Source organism: Epinephelus lanceolatus, chromosome 10, assembly GCF_041903045.1.
Source record: "Epinephelus lanceolatus isolate andai-2023 chromosome 10, ASM4190304v1, whole genome shotgun sequence".
NCBI lineage: Eukaryota > Metazoa > Chordata > Actinopteri > Perciformes > Serranidae > Epinephelus > Epinephelus lanceolatus.
Genome location: NC_135743.1, coordinates 14417695 through 14433492, shown reverse-complemented (window position 1 = coordinate 14433492; position 15798 = coordinate 14417695). Strand labels below are relative to the sequence as shown.

At 40.1% G+C, this 15798-nt stretch overlaps 1 protein-coding gene across 1 annotated transcript; it reads right to left on the bottom strand.

Annotated features, from left to right (window-relative positions):
- Positions 1-1839: 1839 nt before the first annotated feature.
- Positions 1840-14894, bottom strand: cyth2 (cytohesin 2). Its single transcript, XM_033640856.2, has 12 exons — positions 14731-14894; positions 11603-11753; positions 9806-9872; positions 9601-9719; positions 9429-9509; positions 9076-9188; positions 6641-6789; positions 6424-6535; positions 5699-5775; positions 3435-3506; positions 3188-3342; positions 1840-3025 (listed from the first exon to the last, which is right to left on the bottom strand). Exons 1-12 carry the CDS (start codon positions 14795-14797, stop codon positions 2938-2940), a joined length of 1251 nt encoding a protein of 416 aa, XP_033496747.1. The 5' UTR covers positions 14798-14894; the 3' UTR covers positions 1840-2937.
- Positions 14895-15798: the final 904 nt, after the last annotated feature.

The window sequence follows — 15798 nt, the reverse complement described above, 5'->3', positions numbered from 1 at the left end:
CACAGTTCATGGTTCATCCTTCAGCATATTGCAGTGTGTGAGATCACCAGTAGAGGGTGCTACAGAGTATTGGAGTCAGTCAAAGTAACAGCATTTTCTTCAAAATGCTAAAATGGATAAAGTGCAGTAGACAATTATTTTCACTACCATCTAAAAATGCCAATTCAATAAACTACTAGTAATAAGTTTATGAACTGGATGTCAAGCAAATCTATCACTGGACACAAATCTAAACTTGTTACTGATTCATTACATCTGAATAATTTTACTATTATATAATGAATCAAAGCTTTGTTAGTGTTCCTTGTCTCCTCACACTTCAAGTGGACACTGGGCAGCCAATGGAAACTGGACGTTAGTCTCACAGAGGGTCATTACTGCTTGTGCTTTACAGAGTCTGGTTTACTCTTCAAACCCACAGACGGGTCAAGAGGTAAATCAAACTACTAGTCATCTCCTAAATATCTTATTATTCTCTGAAACAACTATGATTAGGATATTTCACTCTACGCATAAATCAACTTCCATATTAAATTTTTCCGTGTCAACAGGGAACACTAACAGTTTTCAAATCAGTGCTCTAGCATGATCAGCGATGCATCGGTACCTATGACTGACGCCTCAGTTTATCAACATGCAGTCCTACAGTAGCTCGTACAAAAATCAGATTTTAACAAAAGAATAAATTAAATCTATGTGTATCGTAAACAAATATGCTAACAACTATGTACAAAAAGTATACATTGTAATGAGCTGCCTTTGTGATTTCTTGAAACTCACTATAGCGGACAGACCGGCTCTAACAGTTACATGTCTGGCAGAGTTATTACTTGTGAGAGAGATGCAGACGTTTGTCTGTGTAGTGTTGAGCAAGAAGGAAAATGATTTGTGGCATGCTAGAATGTTACATCTGAGAGGACGTGATGAGCGTTGCTCAGTGTAGTGTTATAAAGGAATCTGTGAACAAGCCTACAGACTGGAACTACGGGTTACTCTGCTATTGCTGGAACATGTAGAGAAACATGCTAAAGGACATATATACCGTCTCAGAGAGCTGAAACGAGCAGCTGCTCATGTGTGTCTTCATTAATTCTGCGAGTAAAGCAACCTTTCTGCCTCGAGCCCGACCGTATAGATGAAGATTAACAGTAACTTGGTGAACAGCAGTGAACAGTGACGGTTTCTTCACATAAATGTTATCTAAGTGTCGACAGTAGTAGTGTGCTTCAAACCCATTAAGAGGGGCAGAAAACTGAAATACTCTGCTGCTATGACTTCAACTGATTCCTCTGACTGAAACTAAATCTTAGTGCTAAAATAGTGAATTCACATTTTCTCTGGGGTAAGCACAATCAAGAAAGACAGTTTCTTATTTAGATGGCATCAACAGATGTGAGAGATGACAGCACAAGAGCTGAAGCTGCCTGCTGCCCTGAGTAAGACCATATTCACACTGATGTAAACGGATGTAAAAAAGGCAGGGCTCAACGATGAAGATTGCCTGTGGCAAGTAAAATGCACATCTAGATAGTACATCTAGCGACTTACTTGCCAAATTAGGCAAATGGTTACAAAGAATTCAACACACCGCCTTTGTTTCAGAGCTGACGTTGCTGGAGGTGGCGCAGGAGTGAGCCATCTCACCTGCTTCAAACAATCGAAGTGAGGGCAGGTAAAAATTGACTTCATTGATCCCTGCAAAAGGCTACCTGTTTGGAAGATTTCAGTCGCCACATATAAAGAGATATAAAATGTCTTTTATTAGAGGGCGGGTCCATATGCATTCAAATTGAGACACCTTCTCAGCCATTAGCAAAAAGCACTGACCTGGGTTGGAGCGCTGATAAAAAAATAATAATGATTGAAAGCTCACAGAACACGGGAGGTGCTGGTCTACAGCTGTCTCGATCGCTAAGTTCAGTGGTGTTACTGTGTTACTTTCAAACCCAAACTAACACGCCGTCCACAGCAGTACGTTGCTTTGCTTCCATGCCGGTTTGGGAGTTAGAGGAATAAAGCTAATTTGGAAGATTGACAACAGAGAAGTCTTTAAGGCTTGGCTCAGACACAAAGAGGCACATTAGGCAGATTAGGGGGTTTATATGGAGCAACGTCGTAATGCAGAAACCCACATTAGGTCACATGGGAAAATGTTTTTAGAAGGGCTTTGGGAAAACTGTATTTTGATGCTATAACATAAGTGACTACATGAGGATCACTACCGGGAAGCTAAAGTATGATATTAAAAAAACAAAACAAAAAAAAAAAAAAACCCTGACGTAGTCGCCCTTTCACACACAAGCTCCATCAGCCAAAAGCTTTACACATTTCTGCTGAGCAACTGTCTGTGGTGGTCTATTAAGTTTTGCTTGTGGTTTACTCAGAAACTGAAAAAGGAAGTACTCAGTGGCACGAGATCTTCAATCATAGTATTTTTAAATGCTCTATTTCCCCAGCATTCGCAAATCTGTCCACATTCAGTTAGCAGCTCTGATAAGTTGATTTAAAGTGTGGGTGACAGGCCAAAACATGAAAAAAAGTGTTGATAAAATCACCAACATCAGTGTGGATATGTTCTTAAGACATGTTTCACAGTTCACCTACACGCTTAGTGAGAGAGGAATGTGGTCAGAAACAGGACAGACGACGTGCTCTGGCTGTAATGTGTCAGGTTGTGTATAACAGCAGTAGTGTAAGAACCAAGATAACGAGAGGCAGCCGCAGTGGGTGAGCTCTTCCCTCTGAAACTCTTTGAAGAGTCTGGTAGACAGGATAAAAACGAGTCCTCATATCAGGGAGAGGATGCGTTTTGGGGAAGGGGAAAAGAGGGGTAACAAAAAACTTGTGAACAGGTGGTGAGGAGCAAATATGAAAACATGTGTCTGGTGCTGGAAGGAAGGATGAGAAGGAAGACAGGGAGAGAATGACGGGAATACTCTACGGTTGTTCCTCCTTCTTCTTCAGTGATATACGTTTCTTCCTGGCGGCAAGCATTTCGTAGAAGGGATCAACACTGACAGCAGATCTGTGACAGTGACAGAGAAACACGACTGAAAAAATGTCTATAAAGAAAAAGATGCATAAACCATCCAAACAACAGGCTACATCTTGTTTGGCTAAAATTCATCACAATCTACCACTACATCCATTTTTCCTGTGACATTATCCGCCATTTCTGTTTCCATACTTGATGCTGTGGATCCATTCGTCCTTCTCCTCAGGTGTCGGGGCAGAGATACGGTACACCATGTGGTTTCCTTCCACTACTCTCCCATCAGCCTCCGTCTTACATGCCTTAATGAGCTGACCACGGTTGTTGGGGATGTACAGCTCAAAGCAGTTCTGGAAAAACAAACAGTGTATACAGTAATTTTTAAATTTAGATATATGATAATTATATTTGCGTTTGATTTTGAAGAGAAATGCAAACTTACAGGTTTTCTTGGATCTTCTACCTCACGGATGCTGAGGTTTTCCAAAGGAATGATACCTCGTGGCTCCTTATCCTGTTAAAGGAACACATAATCATGACAGATCAGGGCCAAAGGAGTTACTGCAACATTTAAAGTAGGGCTGATTACATTTTAATTTCACTCATGATTTTGGTTTCCAATGATTATGTGAATAAGATAATCAAGATAAAACGATTATTGGGCCAGATTCCGTTTCGCATTGATGCTCTTATTTATCTGGTGTTATAAATCCAGCGCAGCCCTTTCCTTTAAAGCCAATGCGACTTTTCAGACCCTCTTAGTGATTTTATTTCCAAAAAGATACGAGCAACAAATTCAGGGGAAAAGCGAGAAATGCGATCAAATATATCACAATTCCCACACATGCTGCTCACAGTAATCCCAGTCCACAGCTCTTCTGCCAACAGCACCAAGTCTCTCTCTTTTCTTTTGCATCATGTTCAGTTATGTATTATTTGTTTTATCTAACTAATTTCTTACACACATTTTTTAAATTGTTTTTCAGTTTGATTACTTTTAAAGTTCAAGAAAATCTACTGATGAAATGACATTAAAAAAAAAGTTCCAGAAATGCACGGTTTCTAAAGTCACAATTAATCATGTTACAATAATTGTGGTCTCAATATTAATCAAAATAATTGTGACTATGATCTGTGCCATAATCGAGCAGCTAATTAAAGGGTTTTTTTATGTTTTAACTTTTCACTTTCTGGCCTGGTACGGTCACCTAAACTGTAGACCTGATAATCAACTTTCAAGGATTATGTCAACAATGAGCAAAACAGTTCACAAACCTTAAAACCCCTTGACTCAACTTATCACAGACAGTACGAGTAAGAAAGCAGTGAGGATACTGGCAGATAGCTTCCATCCTCACTTCAGCCAGTTTGAGCTCTTGAGCTCAGAGAGGCACTACAGAGTCCCCCGAGCAACTACAAAGTGCCATCAATATTCTGATGGTTTCTTCTGTTTGGTGAGCTGAAGACAAATTTCCACCCCTTGTGGATGATAAAAATATAATATACTCTAATCAGTCCCAACAGGAATTTGAGAGTGCAAGAATTAGCAGAAATTCAACCAATTTCGCATTAATCTGCTAAAAATTGCAAAATTGAAGGACAATTTAAATCGTTTTCAGTGCCAGCTGTTTTCTACAAAGAAAGTCAATCTATTTAAAACCAAAATGACAAACCAGGTTACAGTTAAACTTAATCTATTATTTTATTCTTAGGTGCATCACTTCAGTTTTTCACGTTCTAACTTTTTGGCTAGGTGGGAACCTGTGCTCCTCCTAGAGTTAGTGTTTTGTGTTAGTATTGTTACGGTAGCGTGTCTTTGATGTGCTGTCCCTTGTGACCAGTCTGACTTATGTCTCTTTTGTTAATGTGCTTGGGCAACCAAACCTGTTTCTCCTCTGGGGATTAATACAGTTATGCACCTAATCCTCACCTTCACTGACCAAACTTCATGCAGACAATAGAAACTTCAAAGTTTACACCTTTGTTATCCTAAACATGACCACATTTTTTGCAAGTCAACACAACAATGCCACTAACTCCAGTTTTCTCTCAGAAAAGCTGATGCAAATGCAGCAACAGCACCCTGTGAGAAAAGTTTAAAGGGATAGTTCAGATAGTTTAAAGTGGGGCTGTATGAGGTACTCATGCATAGTCAGTGTATTACCTACAGGTGACGTCTGTCAACATGCCTCTAGTTTGGAGAAGCAGACAGGGGTACCTGCACAGATGCTAAGCAATGTACTGCTGTAGACACGGGCAGCCGCAAATGTATTTTAAAAGAAGGTAGACCAGCAACTCCTGTGTTCTGCGAGGTAAACTTATTGTTTTTGTTGAAGGAGTCTGGTGGCTTTTAAGAGAGCAATATAACGACTTCAGTTCCCTGTCAGAAAGCGCTGTCTGACAGCAGGCAAAAGCGGTAAAAATATTCTAAATATAGCGTATACTTTACTGACATTGACTTCTTTTAGGTGGCTAAAGTACATTTTGCTACAGCCCCTCCACAGCAGTACGACACTTAACTACTTGTTGGTACTCCAGTCTGCTTCTCCAAACTGAGAGCGTGCAAATCGCCATCTACTGTAGGGTATTATGCTGACTTTGGATAAGTACTTCACACAACCTCACTTCAAACAATAAGAATTATCCCTTTAATGTACCTAATGACTCTACGAGGAGTAGCAGTGTCAAATTCACTCAAATACTTACTGTGGTGTATTCAAAGTAATAAAGGCAGTTGTCTGTGAGAATGAACCATCGCCGTTTCCAGGTTTTCACTCGTCCCCCTGAAACACAAGAACAAAGTCTTTATAATGAGTGAGAGGAGAGGAGAAAGATTTCCTTAGGGGGTCAAAGTTCAAAGAATACTATTCTACAATTTCTACATTCTTACAGCTAATTACGTGGCTAATTTTTTAACTTCCAACTGTCAGTACATACCTCCTGAGAAAACAAGCAGCGGCAGTAGAGGGTGGAAATCGCAGGGAAGAAGCAGAGACAAAAGGGACCAGAGGATTTAGAGGGAGACAGAGGACAAACAGACAAAGAGAGAGACAGATGGGGAGGAGGAAGAGATAGAGATTATATTAGTGACACACAGATCACAGGCCCCGCCATGCAAAAGAAAACAAACAATCAGATTTTTAGACTGCTGTGATGCAAGAAAGTGAGTCTCTGCTTCACGACCGTGCTGTGGTAACGGTCAAGTGCCACAGCACTGCGAGCTGATGATCAAGTGAAGGCAGAGAGCCGGCAAACCTCAGAGACAGAGGGCAGGTTCATCATAGCACAAAGCCTTAACGGAGAACAAAGTACACAAGAACACACCCCTGACATCTGTAACATGGACACACTTGATTTGTTGAACTGAGATCAGCGTTTAAGACAACATGTAAATTAAAAGCACTCCAAAGGCCTCACTGGGATCATCTCACCAAGTTTAAGAAGCCAGCCCTCTCTGTCCGGGTTGAAGAAGGTGTGTGTCAGATCGTTGCCGTCATCCTCTGGAATCTTGAACGGCTCATTTTTAATGCTTTCATAGAGATTCTGGAATAACACAATAAAATAAAATAAAATCATTAAGAATCTCTTTTCTTCATTTTAATTGTCACTTAGCTGTCTCCAGAGAAAGCAAAGTAGAGTTCATCGTACTCTGAGCAGGTCCTCGGGCAGGTCTCCGCCCTCATTGATGCCTCGGTTCATGGAGATGAAACGATCCACTCCAGGTTTGTCTCTCACATTTGGGTTATGGAGGCTTGTGTTCAGCATAATGATGGCAAATGACAGCACGTAACATGTGTCTGCGAAAATGAGAGACATGCAAGACAACGCAGCAGTAATGAGTTTTGTTCTGCGCAAAAACTAAAACTAATTAATGAATCTGCCTTAAAGCTACAGTTGGTAACTACTAACTTTTTGTCACATTTGCTGAAACTGTCACTTCATCCAGACAGTCGTACATGAGACAGATAATCTTACCCCTTTTCCACCACTCTGGTTCTTGAACCGGTTCTGTTCAACATTCTTGAGGCCTTGATACTATCTAGTGAACCAGCCCATGTTGCCACCTGTTTTGCACGAAATCATTGTAATCAGGGATGTGCCATCAACAGAGGGCATTGCACAATGCACAACACAAGTAAACAGAGGTAGTAAAAAGTGCGGACCTTGATTACCTGCAAATTTTTGTTCTGTAATCACAGATATTTGTTTTTAACCCAAAAAACAAGCATGAACTAACTTTTAATGAGACCACTGCACACTCTTTGTTGTCTGGTGAGTTCTCGTTTGACTTCTCAATTGTTGCCTTCTTCATCCTCTCTTTCCTACCTGTCAAATATGACACACCCACTGATGTCACTTCAGGTCAAGCAAAACCTGCTATTTTTTGGTTCCAGCTGAGGACAAACTTTTCAGGTTCTCAACCAATTTATTTTTGGTCGAAGTGCTCTGAACGATTCAAAATTAGGTGCGAGAACCAGAACGGAACCAGTTCCAAGGAGGTGCAACAGTGCGTTTGTCATACTCATTCTAGTGGCCTTACCGCACCTGACTGAAAACAACTGATCAGAACTGCAGCCAACTCTCAAACTAGGCAGCACTGATCAAATATGAAGCAAGATTCTGTCGCTGCATTACCCACTTCTAGCTACAAATGTTTTCAGAAACTTATTTTAGCGTACTGTTTAGCTGTGACATGAGAAAGCTTGTCTGACTGATGGGCAATGCTTAGTACTTCAGTTAACTGTATCCAACATGGCAGCTTGGTCACAAACGTTCTCATTTTACAGCCAAACAGTACACTTAAACGTGTTTCTTTTTTTTATGACTTACAATTTTTGTTTTCACTACACAAAACAATCAGTGAACAGCAATCCAGTGTACGAATACAACTTAAATCCTACCCCATCCTTTCTACCCAGCTGGTCGAACATTCAGGACAGGAGGGGTAAACAACAACTAAATACATCAATAATGTAGCTACATAAAAAAGGAAATCTACATCTATCTCTACATAAAATAACAAATACATTAATTCACAGAATAGATGAGGACTTTTAAGAACATAAAGACATACAATCCTCTTGACAGCACTTGTGATTTACCCTACCCTTACTGATGTGTCCTTATAAAACCAATTTACCTCCCCCACTTAAGCCAGCACTTTTCTGTCCTATTACAATCTAAAATATGTTTCTGAGAACATTTTAGACTAGAAATAGTCAGAGCAGTAACAGAATCTTGATTCATATTTGATCAGCCGTGCCTAGCAGTGATTGACATGATTGACAGCTGCGTTAGAGACTGCTCGGCTCTGACTGTTTCTGTTCATGTGCAGTAAGGCCGTTAGAATCTCTAAGGCAATAAGTAGGCAGGAGTATGATTTTCTTCAGATTATCCATCTCATGTATGACTGTGTGAATGAAGTAACAGTTTCAGCAAATAAAACAAAAAGATATTTTCATAAAACTTAAAAGTTACAGCTTTAATATCAGAAATAAAAACAAACACGATTGGCTTTGACCCAGATTAAAACAATATTACTTTCTACCAACACTTTCTCTAAAAACAAAAAGTCTGTCAATGCTGAACCTCATCTCAAACTACTGAAGGAAAATACAAACATATGTATATTTGTAATTTTGCCAGATATTTAATACTCTATTGTTCTAAAACTGGGCCCTGTGAGTGACCCTGACCCGGGGAAACCACCGGTTGTTCTGGTTGTGAACAGTAAATTGTGGTTACTGTATTGAGTGTTACTGTAATTTGAAGCATTCTCTGGCACAGGAATTTCTTTCGAGACAATTAAGTTCACTGAATTGAATTAAAATAGTTTTCACTGAGAAGCAATGTTTATAAATCAGCAGACTCCTGGCTTTCATATCTGGCCACTTCTGGTAAGAGGCTCGTTGTTTGCGCCATGTACACCTTCTGGGAAGTGCCCCTTCCTGTTACCCATCATAAAATAATAAAGCTTGATTTGAGAGGACACCTCCAAACCACATGCTGAAATCAAAACATCCTACGTGAGGCTGGTAACAGATTACCTCACATGAACTGCAGTGTAACATGTTTGTGTTTACCAGTGCTCTGGAAGACGCCGGGGTTGCAATGGCAGTATCTCTGAGCAAAGGCCTCCATCATTCTGTCAATCTTCTGGGCTTCACCAGGCAGACGGAAACTCCACAGGAACTGTCTGCAGAAAACAGGTCAAGGTTTAGGTCAAGACGGAGAGAGCACATTTGGCAATCACAGCAGGGTTGTACAGCCACTGCGGCTCTCTTGCATAATTTTTTCCACCCTAACCTGAAGTGACATACAGAGTGGGGCTTTCCATTGTGGAGGTCTGTTTACCAGAGTACGCCAGGACACTATTCAGGAGATTTTGTTCTCAGTTCAAATCATAAAAACAAAAAGCCACACAGACACAGTTTACCTGAGGGCCTGGACAAGGTTGAGATCAGTGAACTCGTGGAGGTCAACGAAAGCCTGAAGAACTTTGATATTGAAGTCGTCCCTGCAGAGCAGCAACACAAAGATCACAGTTACAAATGGCAGAAGGACAAAAAAAATGACAAAAGGACAGAAGATATTTCAACACCAATCACCTTTCTCCGAGGTAATCTCCTATAGCAGTCTTGTTGAGGCCCTCTCCTTTGTAGAGGAACTGAGCGATGTCCTCTGAAGTGTGTCTGAGCAGCTCATTCTCCACCAGAAACACAATGCCCTACAGCGAGACCGAAGAGTCTGTCACCACACAACCAGGACTCAGTGAGGACAGAGGAGACTTATACAAGTACTGAAGGGTTTTACCTTTTTAGGGTCCATGTTGAATTTCTTCCTTCCCATTGCCACATGCCTGCTTTTCTGCAGAGTTTTACTGCACAGAACAAAGATGTAAAATGTAAGAAGGAAAAATACTCTGTGGCATCCAAATCACATCTCTATAACTACATTACTTTTATATTACTAGAACTTAAATGACCGCTCTAAAGAAGGGAATTTATCAAAGAATCAATAACCATAAATGACACCACTACAATGTCAACTAAAGACAGTGTTTCCCACAGGTCTTAAAAAAAACTTGCGGTGTAGCTGGCATAATCTGCAAGCACAAAAATGATCTTCAACATGTGACAAACAACAAATGGTTTGACTTGTAGCTCATTTTTTCATTTATTGTTGAATATTTCCATTAATTTCAGATACATAACATCACTGTGGTCTTTCCTAATCACATGTAAAGCTAAACTGTACTATCCACCCCCTCTCTATCTGTCTGCTTGTGTGTGTCTGCTCATCTCTTTCGCTCGCTTGGACACAACTGATAAATATCTGTAAGTGACATAACTTTAAAAACCTAATCACAAACAGAAGTGATACTAGGCTGTTACTAATAAATATAGAGGATGGGCAGATTTTTGAAATTTAATCACATCGGGGAAATAAAACTTCAGGAAAACAGCGGGGAGAGGGACAGGAAAATGATCTGATCATTTGCATCATATATAACATGTCCTTTATTTAGTTTATAAAAGATCAGCATTGTATTTTCTTGCCAGATTCGATCACAGACTTGATGCCAAAACGATCACTGCAGTGCACAAGCCATGGTGTTGTGTCAAAGAATGTTTCCCCATCAATATGTGTTTCTCCCTTCCTGAAAGTGAACCAACCACTGAGGCTGGCACTACTGGAAGCATCAATTTAATGGGAGGGAAATTCTCCGACGTGGGAACAGACTTTGACACAACACTGGTGCTTCTGCCTCCGTAGCTGAATAGATACGAGATGGGTAGAGTGAGACGTCCACAATTTAATTGTTCCATTGTCTTGGATGGAATTTAAAAAAAAAAAAAAATCAACACTTGTATGTATGAGCAATAATATGACGCACTGAAAAATGGTATGGATGAAAAGGTGATGTGAATAAACAGCAGGAAAAAGTCTGCAGTAAATTCTGGATGAAATCAAATCCTACAAGTTACGAAAAGCTCTTAACTGCAGCTGAATATGGTGATGTGAGCAAATGCCAGTGCAGTTTTGGACTTCGCTGGTCCATTAAGTCACAGCTGAAGGTTGACAAGGTCTAAACCAAAAAAGTGTGGCCCATAACACATAAAGTGATATGGTTGACTAACTGCATGGGATAATGTTTCAAGGAATGGTGAATAAGTCTGTTCACAGTGTGGCCATCATGAAAGTCAACTCTTGTCCGATATTGTGTAGAGCAGTGGTTCCCAAGTGGTTCAGCCACAGGGTCCAGATTTCTCCTTAGTCATTAGTTTAAGGTCGACACGATTTAATATATTCACCGCAAACTTGTGTTTGGCCATGTCAGTGAACTGGTTTTCTGTCTCAGTCAAGAAGCTGTCCATTAGTCGCTCACTCTACAGCAGGGAACGACACTTCAAATTGAAAGCTCTGTGCTAGAAATTCACTGTACTTCAATATAAAGTGTGTTTTTTACAAACTCAACATATTAGCGAGTCACTTGTGGTCCTTTCAGAATGAACCTGCAACCCACTTTTGGACCATGACCCACCAGTTGGGAAGCACTGGTAAAGAGAGTACTGTAGAAATGATACATGATGTGTATTTTCTTCTTACCTGCCCTCTGTGCTGGTCTCCAGTCCCTCCACCTCCAAAATTGCCTCTCTCAATTCCTCTCTGAGCCTCTGGATCTCCTGCAGCAGGACGCCCTTCCTCCTGCGGATGTCCTCCAGCTCAGAGCGCTCCTCTGGGCTCAGGTCTACCGGGACTGTAAGGGAAGAGAAGAAGAATGACTCCATTGCTGCTGCTGCTGCTGCTGCACATATAACAACAGTGCCCTAAAATCCTAAGGCCTACCGTGTCTTTATTAGCAACATAAAACCCATCAAGTATAACTATTTTTAGAACGGCATTGTTACTCAAATTGGGTATGACTAATTCATTCTTTCAATACCTTACAATGGAAAGTGGTGGGACAAAGTAGGGTAGTATACGTAGTAACTGAAGTTAGCAAAAGTGGATACAAGTATGCAGTGGAGAGGCACTGGGTGAGGACACTTGAGTGTTTCAGTTTTTCTTTTGTAAAGAGAAAAGCCTCTTCATTTTGAAATAGAGCTACACTACTAGTACTACACACTTTTAGTTTGCTTTGAGCTGTCCCTTTCTTTTCCCTCTAACCCTTTGTCTTCCCCGTTCATTTATCTCCTATTGTACTCCATTTTTGCAACCTGTGAAAAAATACTGATAATCAGCACTCTCCTGATCCGTCACTGCAGTATAATGTATGAGAGCATGAGCAGTGCCCACTGGCTGAGTAGTGATACACCACTAGTAGAGTAGACACACACTTCAGGGTCTCAACAGACACAGCCACAAGGCTACTGTAAAACTGAGACAAAGTCAGACAGCCAGGTTTCATTTTTAAAACACTTCTTCCACAGATACATTTATATGAATGAGAAACATCTACAGTTTGGTTCTAACAGCCTATTCCAACCCCTCAGTGGTGAAGCTTGGTTAATAAAATCACAAAAACGATTTTCTGGCTGATCACGTGTGGTGTCAGGCAGGGCATTGGGTTTAATTTTATTTGCTGGGTGTCATGATGAGATTTCAGCTGCCAGCACAATATATGTTTTATAAAAGATGAATAGATTTCCATTTGTGGTACTAACTCTGAACTGTTTTCATTGCAACTTCTTACTACTGAAAAAGACAAACTAAGAAACAAGTTCACACAGGAAACTGTGATATTTGGACTGATGAAAGCAGGTTCAGCGTTCTAAATATGGGCAAAAGAACCAGAGAGGTCTCATTTAACACAGTGCCATAAAACAATTTGATCAAAAGTGAAAAGGATAAAGTACAACTGAACTATTTTAATGACATGGAAACCTTGACAAGAGCAGCACTATCAGTGCAGGTTTAAGGGATGTAGCTACAGATGGCATTACAATGGAGTGCTGTGTGACACCATGACATCATAATAATCAGGCATCATCTCAGGAATCTCAGCTACTGTAAAACTGTGTTTGTTCTCAGTGATTTTCAAGGCTGCGTTACAGTTGAGGTATGCAGTTTTCTAAAGTCATTTGCTGAATTGTGGCTCTACCCGTTTGTTCAACATATCACATTACACTTCCAAAAAAAACTTGTACACCCAGTTGCTAGTTTACACCAAGATAAAAATGAGGCTGTTTTAAAAGGTGTCTTGACAAAGGTCTTTGAGACTGTCAACCTTTTTTAAATAAATCAATGGAGAGGTAAATAAGTGTGTGAAGGAATCACAGCTTTCCATTGTCTTAAAACTCATACAATGACTCCTACCATAATGAATGCTTCGATATTCAGTTGATTCAGCTTAGGCCTAATTGTCACTTCGGAGACTAGAGTTACAGTTGGTGTTGAACATTGTATTAAGCTGGGGAGATTTTAATATTTTGCCAGTTTTTGTCAGTGAGGGCAGACTAAATATTAGAAACACATCAAAGCACAAAAGCAATAAAAACTACTGCACTATAGCAGAGTGTCTATAGGTATCAGGTATAGGTATCAGGACACCTTTAACCAAATTTAGGAACTGTTTTTGGACAAATCATGTTTAACTTATCCAAGCATTGCAAGTATGTTGTATATAGCCTATGCGGTCTCGTGCAAATGCAGGTGTTATGTAGGAATATGGTTCAAGTATGAAGTAAAATGACAGTACTGTGGATTTTTTAAAGGATTTGTAACATTTAAAATGTGGACTTTTACATCAGAAGGCTTCTTTCATTTCCACAAAAAGAAAATTCAAGATGTTTAATTAAATTAGATATGTTTGCAGTAGCTATGACCTCACATGTTCAAATTTAAGACAATTTAATTAATTTAAAGGCCTTATTATTGTAACATTGGATTTAAGACATTTTGAGACTTTTAAAGGATCTGCAGTCATCCTGTATTATCTCCAACTCATAAACCCTGACTATCATTTTGAATCAACACCTCTCTAACAGGTTTAACAAAAACCTTGCTTTCATGAGGGTGAGGTGTATTGCAGGGCTGTTCTATCAACTAGGAATACCTAATAAAGTTGCAGTTAAGCATAGTGTCTGAAAGCTCCATGACATGCTCACATTTCGATGTGGATGTTGCCTACTTATGCACAAAAACATGCAAATGATTTTTGTCCAAACCACCCATATCTAGAGCTGAAAACAGCAGCTTGTGATCGACAGTGGCTGGTAGGACCCACAGCTTCCCAGGCCAGTGTGTGTTTATTCTGCAAAACAAACAGCTGCTCTATAACACCACCAACCACGCCCACAGTCTGGATCAACTGCACGGATTCATACTACAGCAGCGAGGGTCTTGATAACAGGAGGTGGATGGTTTCAATAGTACAGGCAATGCCCAATTTCAACAAGCACTCCTGTAGCTTAGAGGCTGATGGGGTGTTAAATGCCCACCGACGTTAGCTGAAGCGTTAGCTCCCTGCACACACTGAAATAATCAATATTTAGTTGGCGTCAGGCTAAGCTAACGCAGCTTTGTAGCTTATTTTAACTCAATTCGTTTACGTGTGAACCCAGGGTTTTTGTAAAAGACCGCAAAGGGTGTATGGTCAATCGTCTTCATTCAGATGCTGAACAGAATGACCACTGTGTCACACCTGAGCAAATAAACTGAGCCACTAGCTCAGTCTAGTCACAGTTAGCTAGCGGTAGCCTATGCAAATGTAGCTAATTAGCAAGCCCACTTACTGTAGTCCAGGTCATCCATTTTTGGCGCTTTACTTTTAGGCATAAATATTTCAGAGTCGACTGTCATTCAATATCAGAAAACTGGGGATATATGTGTAAATATATCCTCAAAACTAAGGGAGAAAAATAGACAAGCCCTGGTGTCGAAATACTGGGCCGGAGACAAAGAAGGTGGCGACACCGGAAGCGGTGTCTGGCTCTCGAGTGGTCTACTTCCGGTCAGTTGTTTTTCAAAATACAATTGTTTGTCGTAAATGCAGAAAACGGTAGTTGGGCTACAAGTTTCAAAGATAAAACAGTGATAGGTTAGCGCTTATTTATTTATTTATTTTTTGTTTTAATTTGTATTAATGTATCTGTTTAAATTCACCAGACCAGGTGCTGCTCACAAACCTTTCCCACTCTACTTGGAGTTAGAAAAGTAGGCCGTACAGATTTCTAAATACATTTAACAGTAAACTTTAATATTTTGCAAGAAATACTTAAGTGTCTGGATAATTTTCCCTCGCAAGTTCGTATTTTTTAGGTTTTATGTAAAAACTAATAATTTAAGAAAGGTAATTCATTGCAAAGACATACAGTAGCAGCTGAGACTTGCAAACCTTTAAATGAATCCAATCCAATGAATCCGTTTGACAAATTATTCTCACCACAATATCCATTTAGCAGCCGTTCCTGTGCTTCTGATTTTATCACACTGTCTTCATCAGCAGATGGATTTTGCTCAATCATCACAGAATGGTAGATTTCCCGAGCACTGTAAAGACTTTTCATCCATGTTGGCTCAAATGTTGACACTGAAAGTTCATGCTTGATCTTGCAACACAGCAGTTGACGACACAATCTCACCTGAATGTCCATTTAGTTGCTGCTCTGGAGCTTTCAATCGTAACTGCAATGTTCTTTGACAACTTGGCAACTGCATCTGCTGAGGAAGATCATGTGATGCTAAACTACTACTGACCAATCTATACAACGTGTATGTGTATTTTTTTGTACTTACTTGAGCTTACCTTGAGCTTTCAAGGAGAATGTCTCCAGGGTTTGGTGGTTTGTTTTCAGTTGCCT

Bases quoted from the DNA above. Each gene is read 5' to 3' on its own strand.
- cyth2 (XM_033640856.2), bottom strand. From the start codon at position 14,797: ATGACAGTCGACTCTGAAATATTTATGCCTAAAAGTAAAGCGCCAAAA. The intron at 9,720-9,805 runs GTAAAACCCTTC...GTCTCGCTGTAG, and splicing joins TCAACATGGACCCTAAAAAG to GGCATTGTGTTTCTGGTGGA. The intron at 9,189-9,428 runs GTAAACTGTGTC...TGTTTTCTGCAG, and splicing joins AACCTTGTCCAGGCCCTCAG to ACAGTTCCTGTGGAGTTTCC.